General features: G+C 33.5%; 1 protein-coding gene across 5 annotated transcripts in view; it reads left to right on the top strand.

Moving 5' to 3' along the window:
* DACH1 (dachshund family transcription factor 1) overlaps nucleotides 1-26,462 on the top strand; it is a gene marked incomplete at both ends in the record, with an annotated part of 402,920 nt that overhangs the window by 252,585 nt on the left and 123,873 nt on the right. For 2 of the 5 annotated variants that reach the window (XM_080688905.1, XM_080688904.1), the window contains one exon: nucleotides 25,991-26,163. The exons of 2 other annotated variants lie outside the window; for them this stretch is intronic. In XM_080688905.1, the coding sequence (XP_080545031.1) occupies nucleotides 25,991-26,163 (173 nt within the window). Of the gene's footprint in view, nucleotides 1-25,371; nucleotides 25,528-25,990; nucleotides 26,164-26,462 lie in introns of all 5 variants that reach the window. One more of the 5 variants, XM_080688903.1, reaches the window with a different exon arrangement.

The raw sequence follows: 26,462 nt of genomic DNA, 5'->3' as shown, positions 1-26,462 counted from the left end.
TCTAAAGATGTTTTTTCATGATTAGATGAGGTACAAAACTTTGCCTATTGCTTTCGTTCAGAACAGGGAAGTGGTTGTCAATTTACCACTTCTGAAAGCTCTAAAATTGTTAAAACAGTGCTTCTATATTCAGGTTGGGTAATTCATAAATTTCTTTAATATCCAAATCACATTATACTTACTGAAATTTTATTTCTAATTTATTTGATTTAGCTACATACTTGCCTCTAATTTTGGGGCCAGATAATCCTAACAATTTTGTTGGAAGTGGCATTAGATTATTTTAGATTTGTGAATGTTGGAATTGTACAATTCTATTGTACTGTTAAAACTCATTTTTTTACGTGAATGCTCATAAACTATTTACATCACTCACATGAAGCTTAACATTATAAGTTTGTAATATTTTGGCTTATTCTTTTTTTACTTTTGAATAAGTGTTTTGTGGTTCAGGAAAATGCTGTTTTGAGCTGTATCATAATATAATTGTTATTTATCTGAATATAAGTAAGGATCATTCTAACAGTAAAGCACTATCAAAGAATGAGGGTTAGCCCTGATTTGAAAAGAAATAATGTAAATAATGTGCAAGAACATCCAGAGATAAATTTGTACTGAGATCATTTTCTTTTTACAAAGGTGGCCAGTTAACAAACTTCTGATTCTCAGTAGTATCTTTTCTCAGGCAATTTTCACTGCTGTTGATCTGTTGATTTGGAAGTTGGGCTATTAAAATAGGTTTTCTATTTTAAATATGTGATAAATGATAGTGCAAGCTGAAAGAGGGCTGCAAATATAATTTTTCAAATACAGAGTGATTTAAATAGTGTCTCAATGGTTGGTAACTTATCATGACCAAAGGGAACATTCTTTTAGGGGAAAATTTATGATGTAAACCATTTGTAAACCAGGTGTTGTTTTATATACTTTTCCACAAAAAGTATTGTATAGAGCAGAAAAGTAAACATCCATAAATTTTACATAGTTAAATTACATTGAAATATTTATAGCATATCTCTAGTTTTAGGTTTTTTCAAGTCCCCACTGACTGTAGTACCATCTAACAAATTCCTAGTATTGCATATTAGTAAAAGGTGTTTCATTTTCTCCCTCTTTCTTACTACTAATACTTCCCTTTTTAACAAAAGAATTCTACTCATGATAAGAAAGAGTGCCCAACATTTTTTGAGCACTTCCTATGGAGAAGCCAATGTGCTTTATGTGTATGAGCTACTCAACACCAAATGGTAATAAGAAGCGGGGACAATGATGATCATCTTCTGACCAGGATAAATTCAAATAAATTCCTCAGGATAAAGGATTTAATCCTGACTGTATGTCAAAGTTTTCAGACTTAACTAGAAGTGAGCTGATTGAAACCTGTCACTAATATCACAGTCAGGGGTTGCTTTTCTGGTAGAGTGCTTTTCCAATAATATTTGTAATTACTGGGAGGAAAAAGAAGTGCATTTAAACTCTGGATCTAAATGGTAAGCATTATATAACACTATTATCCAAAGCAATACATACATTTTTCCCTCTGTATTTGGGACTCTGGGGGTGATAATTAGGTCATAAAAGTAGAGCTCTAATGAATGAGATTAGCATCCTTATTAAAAAGAGTCCAGACAGCTAGTTCATTCCCTCTCCACCATGTGAAGATATAGTGAGAATTTAACAGTCTGCAAGATGAAAAAGGACACCTGAGCAGAACCCCACTTTTCTGGCACCTTGAACTTCTGGCCTCAAGAACTGAGAGAACTAATTTGTTTTTGTTCATACCGTTCATCCATTCACTCCCATTTCTCCTGGTCTTCATCCTTTCTCCTCTTTTTTCATCTTCTTTTTGTTGCTGGGGATTAAAACTAGGGCTTCCCTCATGATAGACCAATGTTCTACCACTGAGCTACACCCCAGCCCTCTATGGTAATTTTTAATAGCAACTCAAATGGACTAAGACAGTCATTTATCTCCAAAACTTAGACCTATCCCTAGTCCTCACATCCAATGTGTCTACAGATTTACCCATTTTTTATCTCCATAATCTCTTGCTGGGATGAATGTGAAGGTTTCATAACCTGCTTCCTGCTCCCTTCCTTCTTCTTTACAGAATCTAGAGTAGTCCAGTTAATACAGACATCAAACCAGGTTCTTCCTCTTCATATAACCATCCAGAGTCTTTCCATTTCATATGAGTAAAATAAGAAAGACCTGTTTGAAGCTGCTAATTATCTGCATGCTTACGCTCCTGGTGTCTCCATTTTGCTTCTCTACCCACTGTCACCTTTAATCACGAAGGTCTAGCCAAAGGCCTCCTTGCCATACCTCAAGTATTCTAGCTGTCTTTGGTCTTTGCAATGCTCTGCCCTGTTTTTGGAATCCCCTTTGCCCAGAGTCCACAGGTTTGTTCTCACATCTCCTTCAATGGTTCCCTTCTTAGTAAGGGTGTTATTAGCCACCTTAATTTAAACCCAGAATGTAAGGGTTCCCTTTCCTCTTTGTTTTCTCCATAGTACTCATCACATTTGGACATGCAGTGTACTTTACCAATAATGCAGTAGATAACTATTAGAACGTCAGCTCCTAGAGAGCTGGACTTGGCTGTCCACCTTACTCCTTGCTAATCTCAGTGCCCTACAATAGTGGCCATACTTATTATTTGATCAAATAATGAATGAACATATTTATGTTTATAGCACAAAAACATAAAAAAATACTAAATAGACTCAACTAAGAAAAAAAAAAACTTGGATCATGCTAGTGGCTCTTTAATGGGGGAAGCATTAATGTTTCCAGGGAAATCTAAGGAGAAGAAAAAAGGCCCTTAAAATTCTTTACACTGAACAGTGACAATGAAATGGTTAAAGCATTTATTTTCTAAATGTGACATGCTCTAGGAGCTACACATCACTTCAGCTCATGTTTACACATTATGCTACTATAACTGCTTAAAATGTAGAGATTTTTAATTGAATTTTATGGCTGGTCTACATTGTTGATAGTAATTTTTATGTTACAGCTTATGAGTTTAGTCATAGAAGGATACAGAGACATTTCCATTGATGTAATAAAATATCTATAAAGGCAAAATGGTGTTTCCTTAGTAGATAGTTATATCTCTCTAAATCTTTGAGCATGCAATTATGAAAAAATGCATTTTGAGTTAGAATATTTAGTAACTTAAATAACTTTCTTTAAGACAGTAAAATCAGTGATATATTCCTAGATTTGTTACATGAAGTATATATATATTTACATATATAACTTATTTAGTACATTATTTTGCCATTAAAAACTACCATAGTAATATATTTGCAGGCAGAAACCACAGCCTTCCTAAGATTCATCATATCAAACCACAGCCTTTCTAAGATTTCATCATATCAAAAATATTCATAATCAAATAAATTAGTTTAATACAAAGTTTTAAAAATTATTCATCTTTATGTCTTTATCAGTTTTACCATTTATATCAAAAGGGTTATGAAATAATGTACTTTATGTTATTTCATATTATGTTATGTTTTAATCTAATTTTTTCAAATGGCCAACATGGACTTGTAATTGGACATCATATTTTAATACTCAAATTAATCAAGTAATTAGCTGACATAATCAAGTTCTTATTATTCAAACATATTCACTAGTCAAATTTAACATGAACCCATACTTCACTCCTTTATTTTTCATAGTCATTAATAGTCACTCAAAATATTTTACTTACTTCACCATGGGAAATTATGTTGAAAAATGGGAATTTTCCATTATTATTGACCTTTAAATTCTCTTAAGTTAAGGATTATGAATACTTTTGGTTCAAAGCATACATAATCTTGCTATTTTCTTTATCTTCTACATATTCCCACTCAACAAAACTTTTCTGAATTTTAAAACGGATAACATTCATTTGACATTTTGTAGTCTAAAACTTAAATTTTCATCCTTGCTTCAAATGCACCTGGGAACCTAGAAATAAAATTTTGATAGAAATAAAAATGCTATTGGGAATATTATTGATTACCTAAAACATGTGGCTTTCATTTACCAATTAAAACTTATTATCCAAGTCCTCTGAAAATGAATTGGCATATACTCATTCTATCTCTGATATAATAGATAACTTAGATCCATTTTCTTTTTCACTTTTTCTTTTCTTTAATCTTTCTTTCTTTCTTTCTTTCTTTCTTTCTTTCTCTCTCTCTCTCTCTCTCTCTCTCTCTCTCTCTCTCTCTCTTTCTTTCTTTCTTTCTTTCTTTCTTTCTTTTTTTTTTTTGTGGTACTGGGGTTCCTGGAAGCCCTTCTACCTCCGGGCTACACTCCCAGACCTACTTTTACATTTTTATTTGGAAACAGGGTCTCCTAAACCAGCGTGCCTGGCTGGCTTCAAACCTGCGCGATCCTCCTGTCTCTGTCTCCCAAGCGCGGGGATCACAAGCGTGCGCCACCACGCCCAGCCCATTTTCTTTTTAAGCTTTCAAATCTTAAAAAAATATTGAACATAAACAATCTGACCTGTTTAGTTTTCTAGAATCTAGACTGTCAGAAAAAGAAATTTAAAGTGATTAATATTCATGATTATAAAACAGTCACAAAATATTGCTTTGAACATTTGTATCATCTTCAGTAAAAGGGTATCCCTTACTGGTGCCTTAATTGCTGTCTTAAAATAATGAAAATAAAAATAAATATTCAGGCCCTCCGCAACTTAATGATACCCTGTTTCAAAATAAAAATAAATAATAATAAAGTAACTCAGAGATAGAATGTCCCTGTGTTCAGTCCTCTGTACCACAGAATGAGTGAATGAATGAATGGACAAGCAAATAAATATCCAAAGCCCTTTGTCTCATCCCACCTCAATTTTTGGCTTTAATCAATCTGGAATTATATTTAAAACTCTCCAGAATTTTTTTTCCTCATTATGCGATAATGACAAACTTTTGTGCACTAATTTTATTCTTGTTTCTAAAAATCTGCATTCTGGCCAGGCGTAGTGGTGCCGACTTGTAATCCCAGCCTTCAGGAGGCTGAGACCAGAGGATAGCAGTTTGTGGACAGCCTCAGTTACTAAGCGAGGCCCTTCGCAACTGAGTGAGACTCTCTTTCAAAATTAGAAAAGAATAAAAAAAAAAAAAATAGGGCCAGGGGAGTCGCTGGAAGGTAGAATGCCCCTGGATTCCATCCCTGGTACAAAAAAAAAAAAAAAAAAGTCTGAACTCTAAGGCAGCTCTCTAACAACTACAAGCTCCAAAGCGGCATACATAAATATTAATTATAACATATTGCCTTCATTTTGAGTGCTAATTTGATGAATGCCTATTCTGAACTATACTGGTTTAAGTCAAGGCAATTCAGAGACTAACCATGAAGTCTTTAAGGAATTTAAGTATTAGAGGAATATTATAGTTTTCCTTCTTAGAACTGAGATTGTCATATTCTATTTGAACTTCTATATTTTTATGATTTACTCTGTACTACTTTTTTGTTTCTAATGCTCATATTTTACTATTTTTCTGTTTTGAAATCTCCACTCAAGTCTAATGTTTATTTAAACAATGACTATAATTTCCTTTCCATATTTTATAAACTCCAAATTGACACAGCAACTATCCTCATTTATTCAGGGACTTCTTTTTCCTCCCTTTCCTCATATCATTTAGAAGGCTGTTGATTTGTTTACGTTCATTTTCTAAATTGTGTGATAACTTGATGCCTGATGATTATTGTTATTTCATACATGCCAGAATGAGGCCCACACTGCGTCGTTAACAACTAGTCCTTGTTCCATTTCTGTCTCAGCTCAATGCCTGTTTATCATAGCCCTGACTTTAGCTTTGTAATTATTGCTTACTTTATAAATTACCGAGGCCTATGGGCTTTCTGCTTCCTATGCAGAGTCTCAATCCTGTACTTACTTTGTAAACAGGTGTCATCCCATTTTCCAGATGAGATATTTGAAGTACAGAGAGTCTTTACGCTCCAGACTGCAAAGGCAGTATCTAAAGTCACACCTATTCTCACTCACTGGTTATTCCTTGTGAAGTTAAAAATAAAAAAAAAGAAAATATACTATCAATTATAATTTAAGTAATAAGTTTTCTTTAAGAAACACGAAAGCAAGGTTTCTTGTCTTATTCTTATTGTCGGAAGTCATATTTGGATAATATTTGATTTATTAAATTACACATAACCTAGATGTGTTAAAATGTCCTCAACATCTTAAAATTTATCAGATATCAAAGTGTGGCCCTGAGGACCCATAAAAGAAAGGGGGTCCCTAAACATTTTCAGAAAGTTCAAGAGGTCAAAGCTCCTCATTGTAATACTAAAATGTTATTTATATTTCTTTAATACTCTCTTTCTCTTATGAGTTCATGGTAGAGTTTTTTAGAGGCTATGTGATTTGTGACAGGTGTGCTATGATTCACAACAAATTCAATTCAAGAAAGGATATACAAATCCAAATGATTTCTTTCAAGCCAGTAATTAAAAAGTTTTTTACAAATGTAAAATTAAATATTTTGTTTCTCATATTTTTATAAATATATTTCTCATAAAGTATGCTATTTATGATAATAATCAAAGAATTTGTGATTATTTTCAACTAAATATGTTTAGATCTCCCTGTTTAAATTTCTGGTAAGCACTGATAGGCATAATTCATTTGTTAAGAAAGTATTGAAATGGAAATGTTTTAAAATTGCTGATACATAAAATTATGTATTATAAATGAGGCCCTTGATTTTTAAAGTATTAGAAATTCTCATCTATTTACAGTAATTTTTCCTTCAGAGGTTTTGTTAAAAAATTGTTTATAGTCATTGATAATAATAAAAATAGAATGAGGGAGGTTTTTTTTTTTTTTTTGGTGGTACTGGGGTTTCTAGAAACCCTCCTACCTCCGGGCTACACTCCCAGACACCTATTTTTTATATTTTTATTTGGAAACAGGGTCTCTTAAGCCAGCGAGGCTGGCTTCGAACCTGCATGGTCCTCCTCTTTCTGCCTCCCAAGCGCGGGGATTACAAGAGTGCGCCACCACGCCCAGAGTGAATGAGGGAGTTTTAAATGAGAAGCTTGAAAATATTAAACATTGCAAGAGAGAGAGTAAACTCAAAGGTACTTTCAAAATTTGTGTTGATTTTAAGTTATTAGCTAGTAGTATTTTCCTTTCTCCCTATTTCTAAGTCCTTGACAGGTGTCCATGCTAAACTTTTTCCACACATCTCATTTATTCAACTGACATTTAGGAAGGGTAGTCTCTGTGCCAGGCTTTCTCATCTATGGTGAATTCCAAAATGAACACGAGAAACAGTCTTCTCTACTTTCATTCAGGCTCTACACTAAATGGTAGAACTAAAATTCAAGACAGTAGTACAGCCAGAAAAGCCAATATGCATATTTATCTTCCAAATTTTTATTCTTTGGAACTGAGAAATTTTGTTTAATAAACCATATTGTACGTATAGAATGAACAAAGATTCCTTATGTTTCTAGTCAAAGCAAGGTTGTACTCAAGACATTTCGACTCTCTAAATATTTTATAGTACATTGTATATAAGACTTTTATGTTAAAACCATGAGGATATGGTTTCCTTTGACCCTTTTCTTAGAGTCATGGCATAAAGATTTGATCTTTAGTGACATTAAAGGTTGTGTGGTGTGTGTGTCTGTGTGTTGAGAACAGGTTTTCATTCTTTTTTCGACATGAGATATTTATAGTATAATGTGTGGCTTATGAACCCAAGAATTCTTTATGTTTTTTAATCTGAAAGCCAATCATAGTGTTTTCTTTATATTAATTTCTACCTCTTTAGATTTCCATAGAGGGCATTTTTAAAATTTATGTGTAGCATAAACACTTCTTTTAGTTAATTGTAGAAGTTTAACACTGACTATATTTACAGCCCCGTAGGTAGAGTTGCAAATTTACATATTAAACAGAGTTGCTCTCTGGCATGGTTTTAGAAAATGATCTGTGTTCTTAATTATACCTTTAGCATCAATATGTGAATGTCATTTACTCAAATGTAAAATGGAAATCAGTGATGATGAAGATAATGGTGATGATAATATAAAACATATTAATTATATTAAGTTGGCAAATTTTGTTTTTTTCAGCATTTGATGATTTATACTTAATGAGGCTATTAGTTAGAGTTTATTTCAATATGATGGCATTTCTAGTCTTATAATTAGTTTATTAGTCATTTCAGGTCTTTTTAGGTGAAACAAAACTTCAATATCAGTGAACTCAAAGCTAAATTTCCAAACTAAATTAAAGATGTGTTTAGCAGGGTTTACACTTCTCGTAGTAATGACTTCATTCATATGGTCAACTACTGATTTATAGTGTATAAAATGAGTGTATAATTTGACTTAATGAAAACGATCTGGTCATTTATTTACTTTGCACATTGAAATTAAATTTTTTTTTTAGTTCACAAATACAAACTATCCAAAGCTGGAATGAAATACTCTCTTGTGATATTTAAACCTATAATACAATGAGTATCAATATTTTTCAATTAATATTACTTCTCTCCTTAAACAGTTTTAAGGATACTTAAAGCATAGTGTAAAATTAGATTTGACAATTGCAAATACCAACCAGGCAACACAGTAATAAAATCAATACTTACATTTCCCTTGAGGCCACTATTTACTGTTTGCTGCACCATTTCCTTAATGGAATGGCAGTTATGTTTGCAGAAACCTTGTAACTACCATTTTTATGCTTTAACTAAAAGCAGCTTTCTTGAAGAAGTATGATAGAGAAATTTTTGAGTTACTATTAGAATTTGTCACAACCATTTAGTAGTTAATATGAGAGCGGGGAAGGCAGTCTTCCTTTCTACTTAAATTCCTTGATAAATCCTCTGTAGTATTTCACAGGTAATGGTATTTTGCTAATGACGGCACTATGTCTATAATGCCTCTACTATGATGGACACTGACTTCATGTATTTAAACCTCTCACTATATTAAAGCAACTTGCCAAGTTTGAATGGACGCAGTTATAATTACCAGGATCTATTATATTTGGGGCTTGCTTTTGGCAGTATGCTCTAGGGGGAAAAAAAAAAAAACAATTGAAAGGAGGAAGGTAAGGGAAAACAGCAGATTATCTCCACAGAGAGAGTAAAATTATTGTCAAAATGTGCTTGACACATTTTGTGTCAATTTGTAAATAAATGATTTATTTACTAATCTCACTTAGTTGATTTTTATTGTTATGGTTAGATAGTATTACCCCTTTTTGTTTTCCTATTTTGTTGTGTGTCTTATGAAAAAATGTCTTCAGGATTGAAATACAGTATTGTATTTGCCTACTTCCACTTTTTCTATCCTTTTTGTTGCACTTAAAATTGTCTAAAATAAATATGGCATCTTCACTTTAAATCTTTTAAGCAGGTTTATATTTTCTTAAGATTTGAAACATTTTAAAAATTAAGTTTATCTCCACATCTGCTTCTGGTTTTTATTAAAGATAATAATAGCATAAGAAGCATTTTAGATTGGAGAGTAAGTACATTTTACCTCCCAGAGGAGTTTCTGCATGGTCAAACTTTAGTAACTACAAGTTAAAGTAGAGAGTTTGTGGACAGAATTCACAGGCTTTCTTAGGGCACATTTTTGGAACAGGATATTGAAAATGAAGTCCATTGGCCAACTCAAGTCTTTTTACATGATGAGGTCAGCAAGTATGTGGTGTGATAAAGCTGCAATATTTTCATGACAAAGAAAAATTCATATCTATCTTTTTAATAAATGGAGGAATAAAAAAAAAGTGTTCCTTAGTACATTCCTATTTCCCATCCAAACCTTTGTAGCTTCTCTCGAACTGTAAATATTGAGTGTAAGATCAGAATGAATGTAGTGTTGAATGAAAATTAATCGCTGGAATTATTACTTACGGTTTCACACATATTCCACATTCAGTCTTTTCACGAGAAGCTTTGAAGAGCCCTACAGGACCTACCAAGTGTAATTGATACAGAATCATTGCTATACACCAGCTGCAGGAACAAGGTGCTGCAGCTTTTACTTTAATCTACCTTTCTTTCTGAGAGTTTATTATGTTTTTGAATTTATTCTTTTGTAGATCTGGGAGCTATCTTTTTTATGGAAATTAATCTTTTTAGAAGATTTGTACTCTCTTTTTTCAAACACTAATACATTCATTCAAGTATCCTATTATTCAGATCCAGCTGGCTTTTATCTGGTGATATTTACTTCAAAAAGCCAAGTTAAATGGTATCATAGATTAATTCTCAGGGCACAGGGAAGCTTTTTTAGAGAAAACATGATTTGGTAATTACGTGAAATATCATAATAAAAATCACAGAGGCTGTCAGGAATGTGTTGTATAATCCTTCATTACAGGATATTTCAAGAAGATGTCCCTTTGAAAATGTGGTACTCTGTGTCCATCGTAAGTTTTCCAGTCAAACCTTATATATTACCACAGCTTACTTTGGGTTTTAATAAATTATATTATGAATTTTAGGTTTCTCTTGTTTGTTCACGCAAAGCAATGAAACTTCAAAAGGGGCATTATCCACTACTATCTCTTACATAAATCAAACTCGAAATAAGACACATTTTACAATTCAATTTAAGATCCCACTGAGACAATAATGTTGCAAGCTGTGCATTTTGCAAAGTAATATAGTAATGTCTAGTTTGCATTTTTGAAAAACCAAATTAATCACACTTTATTGAATACGTTAGAGCAAACCTAAAATTCATCTATTATTAAAAACTTGTGCAACAAACACAAACTATATTTTATACATAAAGGACAAACTCATTTATTCATTAGGATGAAACACTTGGAGTTTGCATTTTGTAACTATGAAAGAAAATGACATTTTCTATGGGGGCTGTTTTGAATTTTTAAAAATGGTCTATGCATAGTAAGCTACTCAAAAACTTATTAGTGTGTTTAATTGTATAATGTCTCAACATTCTCAAATGAAATTGGAAATTAACCTATAAATTGTAGTATGAAAACAAAAATCATGTAAGTTACTGATATACTTAAAAGAATTTTCATAGAAATTACAAATTTATATCACTTATTATTTCACATGTGATCAACACAATAATATAATGATTTTATGGTTTTGATAAGAAAAAGAAAAAACTCCCTGAGAGAAATGAAGACATATTATGCTCTATGATTTTACTATGCTGAAGAAAGTCAGTACTTTCTGCATGTATGTGTTTTATTGTAGAATTATAAGATGTTACAAATATTGAAAACAACATGTCATAATTTAGAAACTTTTACTATATGATACTATTGCATATGTCACTTCTTTAGAGGTCAGTATTAGGGATTTCTAGTGAATATAAAAATTGCAATTAATGAAGTATAGTAATGAACTGAAAGACATGTGGTTGTATGCCCGGCATGTGTATTTTACTGGCGTATATTTTTCAATGTCAGGGTAGTAACTGCTATTTTCCTCTCTCCTGATAGGTATAATATTCTATATGATAACAGTTGTTCAAAGTGCTACAGCACAGTTATATACACTCTGCAGTGAATAGAAACAGCACTATTAAAGCACATTTCTAGATTTAATTTGCTATAAAAAGATTAAAGCCAGTCTTGTTACATTTCACAGACTTTTATTATTAAATCCTGAAATTTGGGAGAATAATTTCTCTTTACCATCTCCAATGGTGTCACTCAAGGAGTGTCTAAAAATTGTTCATCCAACCTGATTCTGCGGAGTCTCCTGTTGCCTTTCTAATAAGAACTTCACTTTGCAGAATCACAGTCACCGATAAGCTGCTGCCCCCTGTCAAGAAAGGGTAAAATATATCTCATTATATAAAGGCTTCCAAATAAGTTACAGTGAGGTTCTCTTTATTTAAGAAAAACTTCAGTGCATTTCAGGAAGTAGTTTATAAGCCATTGGCTTCAGACACAAAAGAGAGTATGCAGTAACAATTTGTCCTCGCCCAACATGATTTCTCCATGTCTGGCCCTGGAAACTAATTTGTTCTTCAATCATCTTCTTAGAAAACGTTAATGATAAAGAACACAAGATTTTTTTCTGCTTTGTCAATTTACCCATGGCATGAAATACGAGAATCAAGATTTGTGCCCTGGCCATACCAATGTCAATGTGGTGGATGACAGAACGCGGGATGATTATCCCTGATGATGAGGCTCCTTCTCCTCGCTCTGACTATCTGATACATCACTTTAATCATGGCTCTTCTCTGCCTAAGATGATGACCAAACTCATCATCCTGACATCCGAGAACTTTCATAATCTGGCCCTAGCCTACCTCATTCTGACTTCTGATGCTTCCCTGATATGTGCTCTCTCCTCCAGTCAATTGGGCTTCCTGGCTGTCATCCAGAGCCGCCATTTATGTATGTCTATTTCTCACTGCACAGCTCAGACGGTCCTCTGAACTGGGAGTGCTCTCTCGTGGAGTGGAAAGGATTCAGGGCCACGGTTCATGCCACTAGTTGATCCTTTCCTAAGAGCTATGTGACTTCAAGGGTGTAATTGCTCTAAACCTCAGTCTCCTCTGCTGTAAAATGAAGAGATCATACCTGATGGTGCCATCCTCTAATTAAGGCTTACCTAACCATTTAAAAGGATACGGCACAAATACATGTAAAATTCTCGGTAATCCTTGTGGCTGTGGCTAGGACTTCAGTTAATATACCAGGCTGCTTATTAACTTACTGGTTCAGTGTTACCAACCACCTCCCGAATAGTATATTAACATGAGCATTCAGAGTTTTATCTGTTTGTTTTTCTTACATTGCTCTTTATCCAGCGTTTGCAACATGGTTTGTCAAAGCAACTTTCCATGGGAAACCAATAGAGCAAAGTTTCAAAACTTAAAAAATAAAAAAATAGCCAGGCGTGATGGCCACACATGTAATCCCCGCGCTTGGGAGACGGAGACAGGAGGATCGCGCAGGTTCGAAGTCAGCCATGCTGGCTTAATAGACCCTGTTTCCAAATAAAAATATAAAAAATGGGCCTGGGAGTGTAACCCGGAGGCAGAAGGGTTTCCAGGATCCCCAATACCACAAAAAGTAAAAGATAAAAAATAAATAAAATAAATAAATAATAATTTCTGTATGACCATTTGGACCAAAGGAAGTTCTTAAATTCATATTTAATTAGCTAAGTGTAAGCTACTGATGTCTTAAACACATTTAATTAAGAACAACAATGGCTGAAAATTTAACGAGATACCTTTATCTAGGTGACCTCAAGACTTAGGCCAAATACACCTAGAGTGGACATCTGTGTACTGTGGACAGTGGTGCTAGCATTCCCTAATAGAATGATGTAAGAGAATGCATTTGGTAGAAATTGGCAAAAAGTAGACAAGGCATGATATTTTAATATTGGAGGAAATGCTGAAATCATTTATAGCACATTTTGTGATTACAATGGAAAATAAGTTATTTTTTACTAAAAAGAGTTTTTATAATCAGATGGCTACTTGTCATTCAATAATTAAGGGCCCTGCTAAAAATAATTATTTTAATAGGAATATTTATCTTTAATGGAGAAAATTTAAAATAAAAATAGTTTTGTGATTATTATTACTAGATAATGATGGTCCTGGTAGTTGTTACTTTAAATTGAAGATAATTTCAAAATCCTGATTTCATTTTAGAAAAGATAGTAATTTTATCATTATACACACACACACACACACACACACACACACACACATATGTGTATATATATATTTTTTTTTTGGGGGGGTGGTACTGGGGGTGGAACTCAGAGGCTTTCTACCTCCAGGCTATACTCCCAGACCTATTTTATATTTTAGTTGGAAAATAGGGTCTCACTAAGTTGCTGAGAGCCTCACTAAGTAGCTGAGGCTGACTTTGAACCTGCATGATCCTCCTGTCTCAGCCTCCCAAGCGTGGGGATTACAAGCATGCGCCACCACACCCGGCCAACATTTATATTTTAACCAACATTTTGCCTTTTGAATTTTGATGCTGGAAAATTTGTAGAATAAAAAAAGTGAATGCGATTGATTTATCCAAATACCACCTTGGCTTTCCTTCCTTCCTTTGGAACTTAAAACCTGCCAGGCTTGGGGACGCACACTTGTAATCCCAGCATTTGTGAGGCTGAGACAGGAGGATCTTGGTTTGCGAACAGCCTCAGCCACTTAGGCCCTTTGCAACTCAGTGAGACCCTGTATCTAAATAAAGAATTAAAAAAAATAAGGTTGGGGTATAGTTAAGAGGTAGAATGTCCTGGGTTCAATCCGCAGTACTGCAAAAAAAATAAAAAATACAAAGAACTTAAGACCTGTTTATCAATTAATTATGACACTGAGTCACTGTGTGACCTTAGGTAGGTAACATAATTCCTTACCTTCTTCATTGATCATCTTTGGCTATAAAAACTACACTAGGTAATTAAAAATAACTGGGTAAGTAGGCTTCAATTTCACTTCATACGGACCTATAATGTCAGAAAATAAGTATTTAAAATAGTTTTCTAACCGTTTTCTCATTCTAATTCACATTGTATAAAAATCTACAAAAGAATATTGTAATCATTTATTGTTTAGAAAAATAATCAGTGCTTATGAGCCAGGCATGGAGGTACATCCTTGTAATTGCAGCACTTGGGAGGCTGAGACAGGAGGACCTTAGGCTCAAGAACATCCTTGGCAACTTAGACTCTCCTCAAACTAGCGAGATGCTGTTTCAAAAAAAAAAAAAAAATAGGGCTGGGGTGTGGCTCTGAGGTAGAATGCCCCTGGGTTCAGTCCCTAGTATCTATCACCCCTCCCCCAACAGAAGCTTATATTTAATTCTCAAATTGAAGTACAAAGGTAAAAATGAAATTACCTATATTACTTGTAATATTCGTAAGTGTTTTTCCTGTTGCCAGCAATGAGAACTTTATTGGTCATTTTGACCTTGAAAACCTCCTCCTCCTTTGTCCAAGAAACACTGATGAAAGTGCTTTAGGAGAATTTCTTCACATGTATAAATGAAGTTCTGGGAAGAATGATTTGGTTTCATATAAACAGCAGCTTTCAACAAGTCAGCCATCTGCGTGTAATCTACACTATAATATAATATTATTTCAGTGGTCCTTCAAATGTGTTGAGCTCTTCTCTATACCTATGCATTCTCTCTAAAGCTGCCTCTATTCCTTAATGTTGAGAGAGACTGCAATTACTGAATATCATAACTAAATATCACATTTCAAGTTGAATTAATGGCACCTTCCCAAATTATGCTTAGTTGTGTGTATTTGTTTTCTGTCTCTGTTTAGGCTATCTACTTTAAGTAGTAGTTGGGATTGATAAATGCTTAAATCCAATTGTAATGTTATAAATCATTTTATTCAGTATTAATAGAGGACTCAAGATCTGTTAGACATCTGCGTGTTCATGTTGATTATCTTATTAAATAATGTTTTAGCTTAGAAGAATTAGAGAAATTATAAAAATGGACTAACGCTACTCTTTTTGTTAAGAATGTATTTTAATTTACATAACTTATTAAATTGTAGAAGTCAGAAACTAAAATTTGATTATTTTTGCTTATCACCTTTAGATTTTTGAAAAGACTCTATCCGGGCTCATTTGACATTTCTTTCATGACTTATAGAAGAAATATACTTAGAGTAGAAATTATATTTTTTTTACTCCCTGAAAATATCACAACTTTCTAAAATTTGAAGTGAAGTAAAGGGGAATAACACCTATAAAACTAATGCTTTCCAAATCTCCTTCTCTAAACATCTGCTTTCTCCCCAGAGTTCAGTCTCATATTTTCAGCTGCTGGTTGTCAACCTCTACAAAGTTAATTTCCAAAATTTCAAACACATTTGCTGTTCTTCATCTTCCCTATCTTTAATTCCAGCGAGTTAAAAAAAAAAAACATGCAAATACATGCTCTTTGTTTGTACTTCTTTCACAGTAGAAGCATCTTAGTAACAGAGGCCTTACCTTATTTTTGAATGCATATTGTTGTTTACCACATGAATGCAAGAACTGGTCAAGATTTGCAGCTCTCAGCTCAAGAACTGACTGAGAAGTTTATCTTGTTAAGTACTGTGGACACAATAACAACAAGAGACATAGGCCTGACCATGTGGAGCTTACATTAGGGCCCCCCCAATTTTGGAATTTTTCTCTTAATAACAATGGAAACTATTGAAGATCTCTAAGCATGAGAGTGACAGTATAAGATTTGTGCTTTTAGGTAATGATGGTTCTTGAAACTGATTACAGAAACTGAGATAAAACAGAGTAAAGATAAATTGCATAGACAAAATCAATAGGACAAGAAAAGAAATTGAACACTGGTGGCACACAGCAGAAAGAGATAAGGTGGATTTCTATGTTTCTGGCTTATACAACTAGCTGATAATATTATTCTTCTATGCCAACCAGGTCTAGAGTGGAGGTGGTTTAACACTTAGATCCATACATATGAGAAATATCAAGATAATTCCCATGAGCATGCCATGCCATCTATGAATATTTTATTTTATATTTTGGAAAACTCAATAGCAATTTTGCCTCCAATTAGAAGAAGATCTTTTTTCAACATATATCATTGAAGCTGAAAATATCGTATGAATTAAAGGAAATAAAACTGATATTAACTTGTCATGATCACCTGTATATAAAATTAATATTGTTTATCTTGAATTGATTACTAACAGTATAGAAAGTATGCCTTGAAATTTTATTTGGTGTGATTGTAAATCAATAGGGAAGTTACAAAATCTGTAAAGAAAATAACTTCTGGTTCATTTCTGTATCTAATAAAAATAATCTGATCAGTTAAAGTGGGAAAGGTAGATAAACTTATTGACACTGGTAAATAGAAAGGCTAAAAATACAAATTAAAATTAGCATAAAAGCATAAAAGTGGTACATGCTTGTAATCCCAGCATTCGGGAGGCAGAGATGGGAAGTTCACAGTTTGTGGACAGTCTCCACCACTTAATGAGGCCCTTCACAACTCAGAAAGACCCTGTTTCAAAAATAAAAGACAACTAAAAAATAGGGCTGGGAGTGTAGCTCAGAGGTACAATGCCCTTGGGTTCCATTTCTAATACTGCCCCCCCTAAATAGCATAAATACATTGCACAAAACTTTGTTATTTTTAAAACATGTATGATTATACTTTATATTAGAAATCTTGGATATGTACCTGATATGATCATTTCTACATAGTTCATTATAATTAATTATAATTCATTGTAATAGAATTATCCTTCTATTCTACTCGCACTGTTAATATCTTTCGATATTTTTTCCACTAAATAAAGCTATTTATCTCTTACTCACAATTAGCTTATAGTTCATATTAATAACATACTCAAACAAACTTAGTTAATACAAATTAATCCAGCTAGTATTTATTTCCCTATACTGACTCCTATGCATCATTTACCTACTCCAAGCCTTCATTTATTGGTTTTGTTTGGGGACCTATTTTACCTGGTTAACACTTAGAGCTGGGTGCTAATGAATCCACAAACAACAGCAGCATCAAAGGCCAAATATTTTATGATATAATTATCTCTTTCTTTTGCTAATATAGTATTTGACCTTTTATCTTTATAATAATGCTTCTACTTTTATTTTAAGTTGGATCAAAAATTTCTGGAACTTGATGTGGCCTAAAGGGAAGTACATAAAATATTGGTTTCAAAGTAATTCATCCAAATAATTTTCAGGAGCTTAAAATCAAAGATATTTAAATTGATGGTCGGGCGTGGTGGCGCACGCTTGTAATCCCAGTGCTTGAGAGGCTGAGACAGGAGGATCGCACAGGTTCAAAGCCAGCCTCAGCTACTGAGTGGCGCTCTCAGCACCTTAGTGAGACCCTGTTTCCAAATAAAATAGAAAATAGGTCTGAGAGGATAGCCCGGAAGTAGAAAGCCCCTGAGTTCCACCCCCAGCACCAAAAAAAATAATAATAAACTGAAACTATTGTCTATTTTAAATTTCTCAGTGCGGTTTCTGTTTTCCATAACTCTCCAAATAACCTCAGGATAAAAATATAATTTAATAATGTCTGCCTATTTGCTAGGTATCTTTTAATATATTCCTTCTGGCATTAGTAACTTGAATGTCAGCTCTGATTTTGCTATTTACTTCTTATTCTTCTAAGTTCAACAATCATTAGCTGTGGTAAATAATTTTCAAGCGCAATGTTTAAATAAGCAGTTCAGTTTCCATTATTTTATGTGTCACTGCTTTCAGTGTGTTAACTTATTGCTACTTTCAGCAACATTGTGGAGTATATAGGGCAATAGAAATATTTCAAGTAGGTAAAGAAATTTAGATTAGCAGAGTTCTGATGAGACCATGAACCTTAATAGCACCCTGTATTATACTATCATCATTTTATAAAAAATGAAACAGCTCTGTATTAAAAATAAAATACAGACAAAATGGAAGTCCCCTTCTACGGCAAGAGTTTCAAATTTCTAATTAGCAAATGTTTGACACTCAGGTAGCACAGTGAAATGTTTGGTAAATAATAGGTAGCAAAAAAATCAATTTAATTATTGCTGAGAAAGTAGCTAATTTTCCTAAATGGTATAATATATTTATTGGTAATAGGACAGTCAGAATTCATGGCAGTGCTATTATTTCTCTCAAGAAAAACAAATTTGTCAACAGTTAGGCCAAGTAATATTGGTTACACAACAATCAAGCAGTTATGTTTGTCCCCAGAACTTCCAAAGCAAACATGATATGAGTACAAATGTACAGTTTGGGGTTTGGAAATTACCTATGTGGGGGCATTATCTTGTAATACCAAATAAGATGTGTGTGTGTATATATATATATATATATATATATATATATATATACACACACACACATATATATATATATATATATTTGTGTGTGTGTGTATATATATATCCACAAGGGAAAATGAGAGCAACTAGTTGCATGTTGCCTAGGTATGTATATATGTATATATCTTACATTCATATGTATTTATACATATATGTGATAATATTTTAATATTATCTTAGTCTTTTAATGCAATATATATATATATATATATATATATATATATATATGTAGAGAAAGAGAGAGAGAGAGAGAGAGAGAGAGAGGCCAGTATAGCTTCCAAAAAGGAACGAAAACATTTTAGTTTAAATTGTGCTCCTAAGCCAGACATGGTGGCGCACGCTTGTAATCCCCGCGCTTGGGAGGCGGAGATAGGAGGACTGCACAGGTTCGAAGCCAGCCACTCTGGTTTCAGAGACCCTGTTTCCAAATTAAAAAAAAAAAAAGTATAAAATAGGTCTGGGAGCGTAGCCTGGAGGTAGAACGGCTTCCAGGAACCCCAGTACCACCAAAAGAAGAAAAAAAAAATTGTGCTCCTAAATAATTACACTTTTAAACTTCAGTTGTACTCTATAAGTATATAACATGTACAGCTACTATTTGTCAGTTAAAATAAGATAAATTTAAAAGTTAAAAAGATCTCTTCTTTTCACGTGTGTATAAAACAATTTGATAAAGTCTAGCCAAAACTCCAGAGGATTTCAGCATTTGTGTATGCTAAAGCAGCTACAACTGGGCTCAAATAAAGAACCCCCTTCAACATGAAAAAAACCCCAAAAAACTGCAAAATGTAAAGATGATGTTATATATTTTATGAAAGGACTATTTCTAATTTTCACGCAAAATAACTGATGTTTCTGATGTCATTTTATATCATTTTATATCAAGTTGAACTGAATGCCTACAAGACAACTTCTTTATGCTGCTTCCTCGGGCGCAGCTGCATGCCTGTAGCACCTGTGACTAGCGTTTGCTTTTGCCTAGTGCTCCTGTTCCCATTGTTACGATGGAGTTGACATCCTTCTAAGTGGTCTCCGATGGAATGGAGCAAGTGCCTGTGCCTGCCATCATTGTCATTGTAAACAAATCTTGACAATGTCAGGTTCCTGTCACAATCTATCAGTGTCACTCACTAAGCAGTGGTGTGACCGTCAGTCCCCCTGCGATTTGCTCCTTTATGGGGTCAGCCTGTGGGAAAATGAGAGCAACAAGTTGCATGTTGCCTAGGTATATATGTATGTATATATGCATTTTAAATTCATATGTATGTATACATATATGTGATAATATTTTGATATACTCTTAGTCTTTTAATGCATGATGATTTAAATGAGATCCTGTCTATAGGTCACCCTATTTCTTTTTTCTTATTTTACTTGCATTCTATCCAAACTTCATGTGTTCTCTTTGGGAACATATTCCTTGTGAGATACATGTAAGAATGAAAAAAATTAATTAAACAAAAATATATGTTTGGTTTAGGATTGTACATATATACACACTAAAAATTTGGGGACTTCTTATTAAACTAATGCTATTATTCCCCTAAACATTTACCATTTTCTTTCCTACCTAAAAATACTGTTTCAAAATCAAAATGATCATTTTTCTTTATATAATTAACTTTTCATTTAAACATTCTTCAGTTGTCTAATTCATAGTAATCTTTTTTCTCTGAGCACCTATCTCAATAATTTAAAGTTTAAGTTAATTTGTTAAATGACAATATTAAAAATTTACTTTTCTTTCCATTTATTGTAGTTTATGTATAAGAACTAGTTTGCTAAAATTTGATTTATCACAGCCATATTTTTTACAGGTTCTTTTGAATATGCTTATGTAATAAGGTATTAAAAGACTTTTCCTCGCTGGACGTGGTGGCGCACACTTGTAATCCTTATGCTTGGGAGCCTGAGACCAGAGGATCGCATAGGTTCAAAGCCAGCCTCAGCTTCTTAGTGAGGCTCTCAGCAACTTAGTGAAACCCTGTTTCCAAATAAAATAGAAAATAGGTCTGGGAGTATAGCCTGGAGGGAGAAAGCCTCTGGGTTCCACCCCCAGTATCACCAAAAAAAAAAAAAAAAAAAAGATCTTTTACTGTAGCCCCCACCTCCACAAAAACAAAAGGTGTCAGGTACTCCTCATTTTAAAGAAAGTCATACACAAGCAATACTACCAACAACACGTGAACCAGCATTGCCATCCTAACTATTATTCTAGACTCCAGAACACTGTCTATCTCTATCATAGAGGACCACTGTAGGGATTTAAAGAAATCATTTCAGCACAGAGACAGTGTCTACTGAGCAGGGCCACCTTCATAATCTCTACCCGAGGAGCTTCCTCAAGGCCAAGGTAAAGGGGTCAGAGTTCCAAGAGAATTCTTCAAGGATGGCAAATGCCTACACTTTGTTTCATAGCCATATTTCTACTTTGGTGTGAGCTGTGGATCAATCAGTTTTCAGGACATATTGAGCAGTGGTAGAAAGGCTCTGGGAAAGGTAGCAGGGTGAAGAGAGGGGATGAGGGGACATCATCAGATCAATAGGACCTACACCAGAAAAAGGGCTTTTGTATCAAGAGGCAGTGGGCGTTTAAGGGGATTAAAGGATCACAAAACTGAAGATTTTCCTTGTCAGAGAGTTGGGCAGCTAGCAGATTATTCTGTAATGCCCTCTTTAAAGGACCACACAGTACTCTGAGGAGATACTTTGCATTTAGGCAACTGCTACATTGAAGATATCAATGACCTGTTACACATAGCCACCAAAATTGCAGTGCCTGGAGAATTTAGGAAGGAGATATCTGGGGAGACCGTTATTCTGCTACCTGAAAAAAGAAGAGGAAGCCAAGTTGGATGACAGTCTAAACAAGCTCCTTGGCCCATCAATTCTGGAAGCAGAGATGAGTTTTAAGGAGAATAAATTTATTATGCTGAAAACCCGTATAAAGCTATTGAGATGCAGAAAAGGGAGTCTTGACAAAAAATGTTTGAAGGAAGTAATCAGAGGAAAAAGTGGACCATTTTATATTTGTAACCCATCATTTCTAACTATTAAAAAAAGTCTGGTTACCGCTGGGGATGGTGGAGCTCGCTTGTAATCCCAGTACTTGGGAGGCTGAGACAGGAGGAGAGCAGGTTTGCTGACAGCCCCAGCTACTTAGTGAGGCCCTCTGAAACTTAGTAAGACCCTGTCTTAAAATAAAGAATAAAAAAATAGAGCTGAGGGTTAGCTTGGAGGTAGAATGCTCTTAGATTTAATCCTCAGCAACACACACACACACACACACACACACACACACACACACACCTGGTTACCATTATAGTATGAATCAAAATTTATGGGTATATTTTCTGTTTAAAACCTTATCCATCATAAAATGTATATTATATAATACAGTAAAAACATAAAATGGGAACAAACCAAAGAAACCTGTCCAAGCTTGTGAAAAAGCTAATATAATGCTTCAAGCTGCTTATGTTTTCAAAAATCTGTAACTATGGTTTAATACTGGGACAGGGAGGGACCGAGGGGAGAGAGGGTCTCTCACATCCAATCCTTACATATTTGAATTACAGTTATACTACATCTTAAGATAATCTTGTTTGTCTCTGAGGAATACACATACTTTATGCAGAAGGAACACTAAATACAATCACTTTCTACCATCAGTTCCATATATTTCAGGATGTAATTATTGATTTAATACTGGTATAATTAAGTAGATAGAGTAAACAAATTGTTTCAGGTTCATATAAATGCATAATTAGCAGTTTTTAGCTGGAGACAAAATTGATAATTAGGTGTTAATTTTAATTTTCCTTCTTACATTCATGTATTCACTTAGAGCTGGCTGCTAAGAGACCATATATTTGTTAATTTTTACCCTGCCACAATTATACCATACTTTTAGTAGGTGGGTTTGATGGTGCATAAGGTTTCATCACCTGATTTTGTCATGTAACAACTGCTTGGTATCTGCTGTTCCTGGTTTGCGTCTGCTCACACCTGTGGTGTTGTCTAGCCAGTGCTTCTGTGCTGTCTGCACTTAGGACTAGGTCTGGGAGATCCTCTCTGCCCTTGGGCCCACCTCACAATATTAAAACTCGGTCATGGACTCTCAGTTTGGTGCACTGAATCTTTTCAAGAGCTCATGACTATTTTCTTTGGTTCTTTACCATTTTCCATTTTTAGAATAGTTTTCAGTTTTATCTACACTTCAACCCTCTATTATAGAGTGTATTGTTTGAAGATATCCCGGCTATATCAAATTCATCTTCTTCTACTGTAAAGTAAAAAAAAAAAAAAAAAAAAAAAAACCAAACAGTATTGGCTATACAAGATTTGAAGAGGAGATGTGAATCAGTTATTTACTATTTCTATCTTCCTTTAATAAATATTAGAATTTTTATAATTTACTGAATCTGCTGCTGTCATTAGAAGTTTTAATAGTAAATATCTTTGGGGTATATATTGTGTATGTTTGTGTAAAGGCAAATATCGATATGTTGGCTTATATTTTGATATATATTTTCTTAAACAAAACACTTGAAATTCTATATTTAATAACTATGAGCATATTGTTCTGAAATAGCTTCTTAATTTCTTATTTATCCATGCTAATAGAGAAGAGGGTGTTATAAATAATGCAAAAATCACTTACAGATGACTTGGTTATATATTGTATATTTTTCATCAGACTTAGTTTCTTAACTGTTTGCTCTATTTATTACCCAAATGAGCTAACATCATGAGGATTTAACAAATGATGATTGGCTGAGATGGCTAAGAGCATTCTAGGTAGCGAGAAATACAATCTAGTATTAGAAATGTGTTATGGAAAATTCACATGTGGCTGATGAATATTTACATACAAAAGGACTTGTATGCTATTATGCAAAACAGATATGAACATAGGTAATGTTTTGTCTATTATCTGATTTCAAAGTGATTTGATTACTTAATATCACATCTTAAAGTTACCTTAATGTTTTGCATCTTAATTTCAAAGATTATATGGATTAAATATGTAATAATAAAGTTTGCACATACTTTAATAAAGGCAATAAAAATGAAGATGTCTGAAATTTTTTCTCATATTATCTTGACATTATACATTTGAAAAATTCACTTGTGAACAATTTTTGCATATTTGACTGGTATAAGTGTCAAAAAAGTCATGAGTAAAGAACTAAAGTGTATAAATTGGCAAATATAAAAGTGAACCTTTATATGACAGTGTAGGAGCAGCCTGAAGAAATTTCTTTTATGTGAGTCATTTCTGTATAAAGCTATAAACTCTTTTTAAACCAAAAGCTGTCATGGTTTCTTGTAAAATAATAAAGATAATAAAGATATCCATTTTAATTGATTCTTTTCATTGTTTAATAAAATTGCTTTGTTTGATTGCTGAAGAATTTGAATTGAGTTTTCATTACCCACTTCTGAACAATTTACTTCAAGATCGAGACAGTATTGAGCTAATGAGTTTGAATTTATATTGAACCTTAACTGTCTTCATGAAGTAAATGGAAAAAAAATCATGGCAGTAACTAAGTATTCTTCATTAAAAACTATGTCATAGAGATTTTACAATGAGTCTTTTAGTAGAGCTAAAGCATTAAATTAGAGTTTTACCAACTTTGCTGTTCCCATCCATATAATATGAAAATGTGGTTTTGTCTATTTTTTTAGGAAAAAAAAAAGAACTCGTAAGCCACAGGGATATTATAAAAAGATTTTAAGTGGATAGATAGTTTGTGTATTCAACAGATTCTGCCAGGAAATAAATTAATAGGAATTTAATTTGAGGACATGTCTAAATTGAAATGGTTTATAAGCACCTTACAAGGAATATCTTACTATAGTTTTTTTAAGATCTAGGTAAACCTACTACATTGCCACCAATATTGAAGTGCAAGGCCTCAAATATGACAATATCTGTCACATAAAGTGACATAGATGTTGTCACAATAATATATGTATGTTTCTCTTCATTTGAAAATAAATGATGTGTTTATTCACATGCGTTTGATTTGACATTTTTATTTCATAACATGATCTTCGGTGTTCTCTGTACAATGCCTGGTGAGGTTGTTCACTTAATAATTCCATTTTTAGCATTTATGCTGAAATTCAGTTAGGCATTTTAAATCTAAATGGTGACTTGGATATTATTTACCACAAGAATAACTGCATTACATAACCATCAGTGTACTTTTGTTCCAAGGAGTAATTATCTAGTTATATAATAGAACCCATTTAATATTAAACAGGATTAGACTTCTCAAATAGGTTAAATGTTGCAGAAATATTATTTTCTGAAACTTTGGGATCCTAGCTAATAAAAAAAAGAAAATACAGTTTATGAAAAGTTGACTTATGTCAGCTCATTTCCCTAGAAATCAGTTTGCCCATCTCCAAATGTGATACAGTTTCTAATTAGTCATTGGAAGGTATGGAATAATATTATATCCCAATAATGTATATTCATTCCCCACAGGCAGCAGTGATGGTTCTTGGGATAAGGAAACCCTGCACTCTCCCCCCTCCCAGGGGTCTCAGGCTTCCGTTACCCACCCCCGCATGCCTGCAGCGTATAGCCTTCCAGTTAGCCATCCTCTCAACCAGCTTCAGCACAGCCACCTTCTGCCAAATGGTATGATGGCATTTTTTGGCACTAAAAATGGTAGTTTTCGATTTTTTTCTTTAATTATCGGATAGTAAAATAAAACACAATAAATGGATATACTACATTTAGAAAACTATTCATGATAAGTTGAACAGCCTAATATTTTACACAAGATTTTAGACTGATCAGAGGAATAAGGCAGCAAAGAATTGACCATCTGTATAAAAAAACATAAAGAATAGTGATATGATTAAACCATGATGCCAAACTATTTAGTTGAAAGACTACTTTCTCTGAATGGTGAGTGTATATTTTTGCATACAAAGAAGAAAAATAGTTTTCCTTTGACTGCCATTATTAGATTATTTCTCAATGTTTCTATTTAATGTTTATGTCCATAATGATGTTAATAGTGAAATATACTACATTCAATAGTTTTACATGGAACAGATCAATGATGATATATGTGTACTTTTTTTTTTTTTTACAGGTCTGGAGCTTCCTTTTATGATGATGCCCCATCCTCTAATTCCTGTCAGCCTACCTCCAGCATCTGTCACCATGGCAATGAGCCAGATGAACCATCTCAGCACTATTGCTAACATGGCGGCGGCAGCTCAAGTCCAGAGTCCTCCATCCAGAGTTGAGACATCTGTCATTAAGGTAATAGTTTTCTCATAATATTGTTTTATATTGATAATCATAAGACCTCATCATCTTCAACTTTTCTTATTCCATAAGTAAATTTGAACTCTAAGATATAAGTGATAGTAAATAGATTACAAGAAAAAAATCACTTGCAGTAAATAGCCACAAGGATGGAATATTTAGGAAGGCTAGGGTTATTTTAAGTTCTCTTTTAAGAGAGATAGCACCACTCAGGCCTGGTGATGCATGCTTGTAATCCCAGCATTTGAGAGGCTGAAACAGGAGGATTGTGGTTCGGGGATAGCTTCAGCTAC

Source organism: Muscardinus avellanarius (assembly GCF_963383645.1).
Source record: "Muscardinus avellanarius genome assembly, chromosome: 2".
Lineage (NCBI taxonomy): Eukaryota > Metazoa > Chordata > Mammalia > Rodentia > Gliridae > Muscardinus > Muscardinus avellanarius.
Note: the sequence above shows the minus strand (reverse complement) of the source record. Positions and strands in the feature narration are given on the sequence as shown.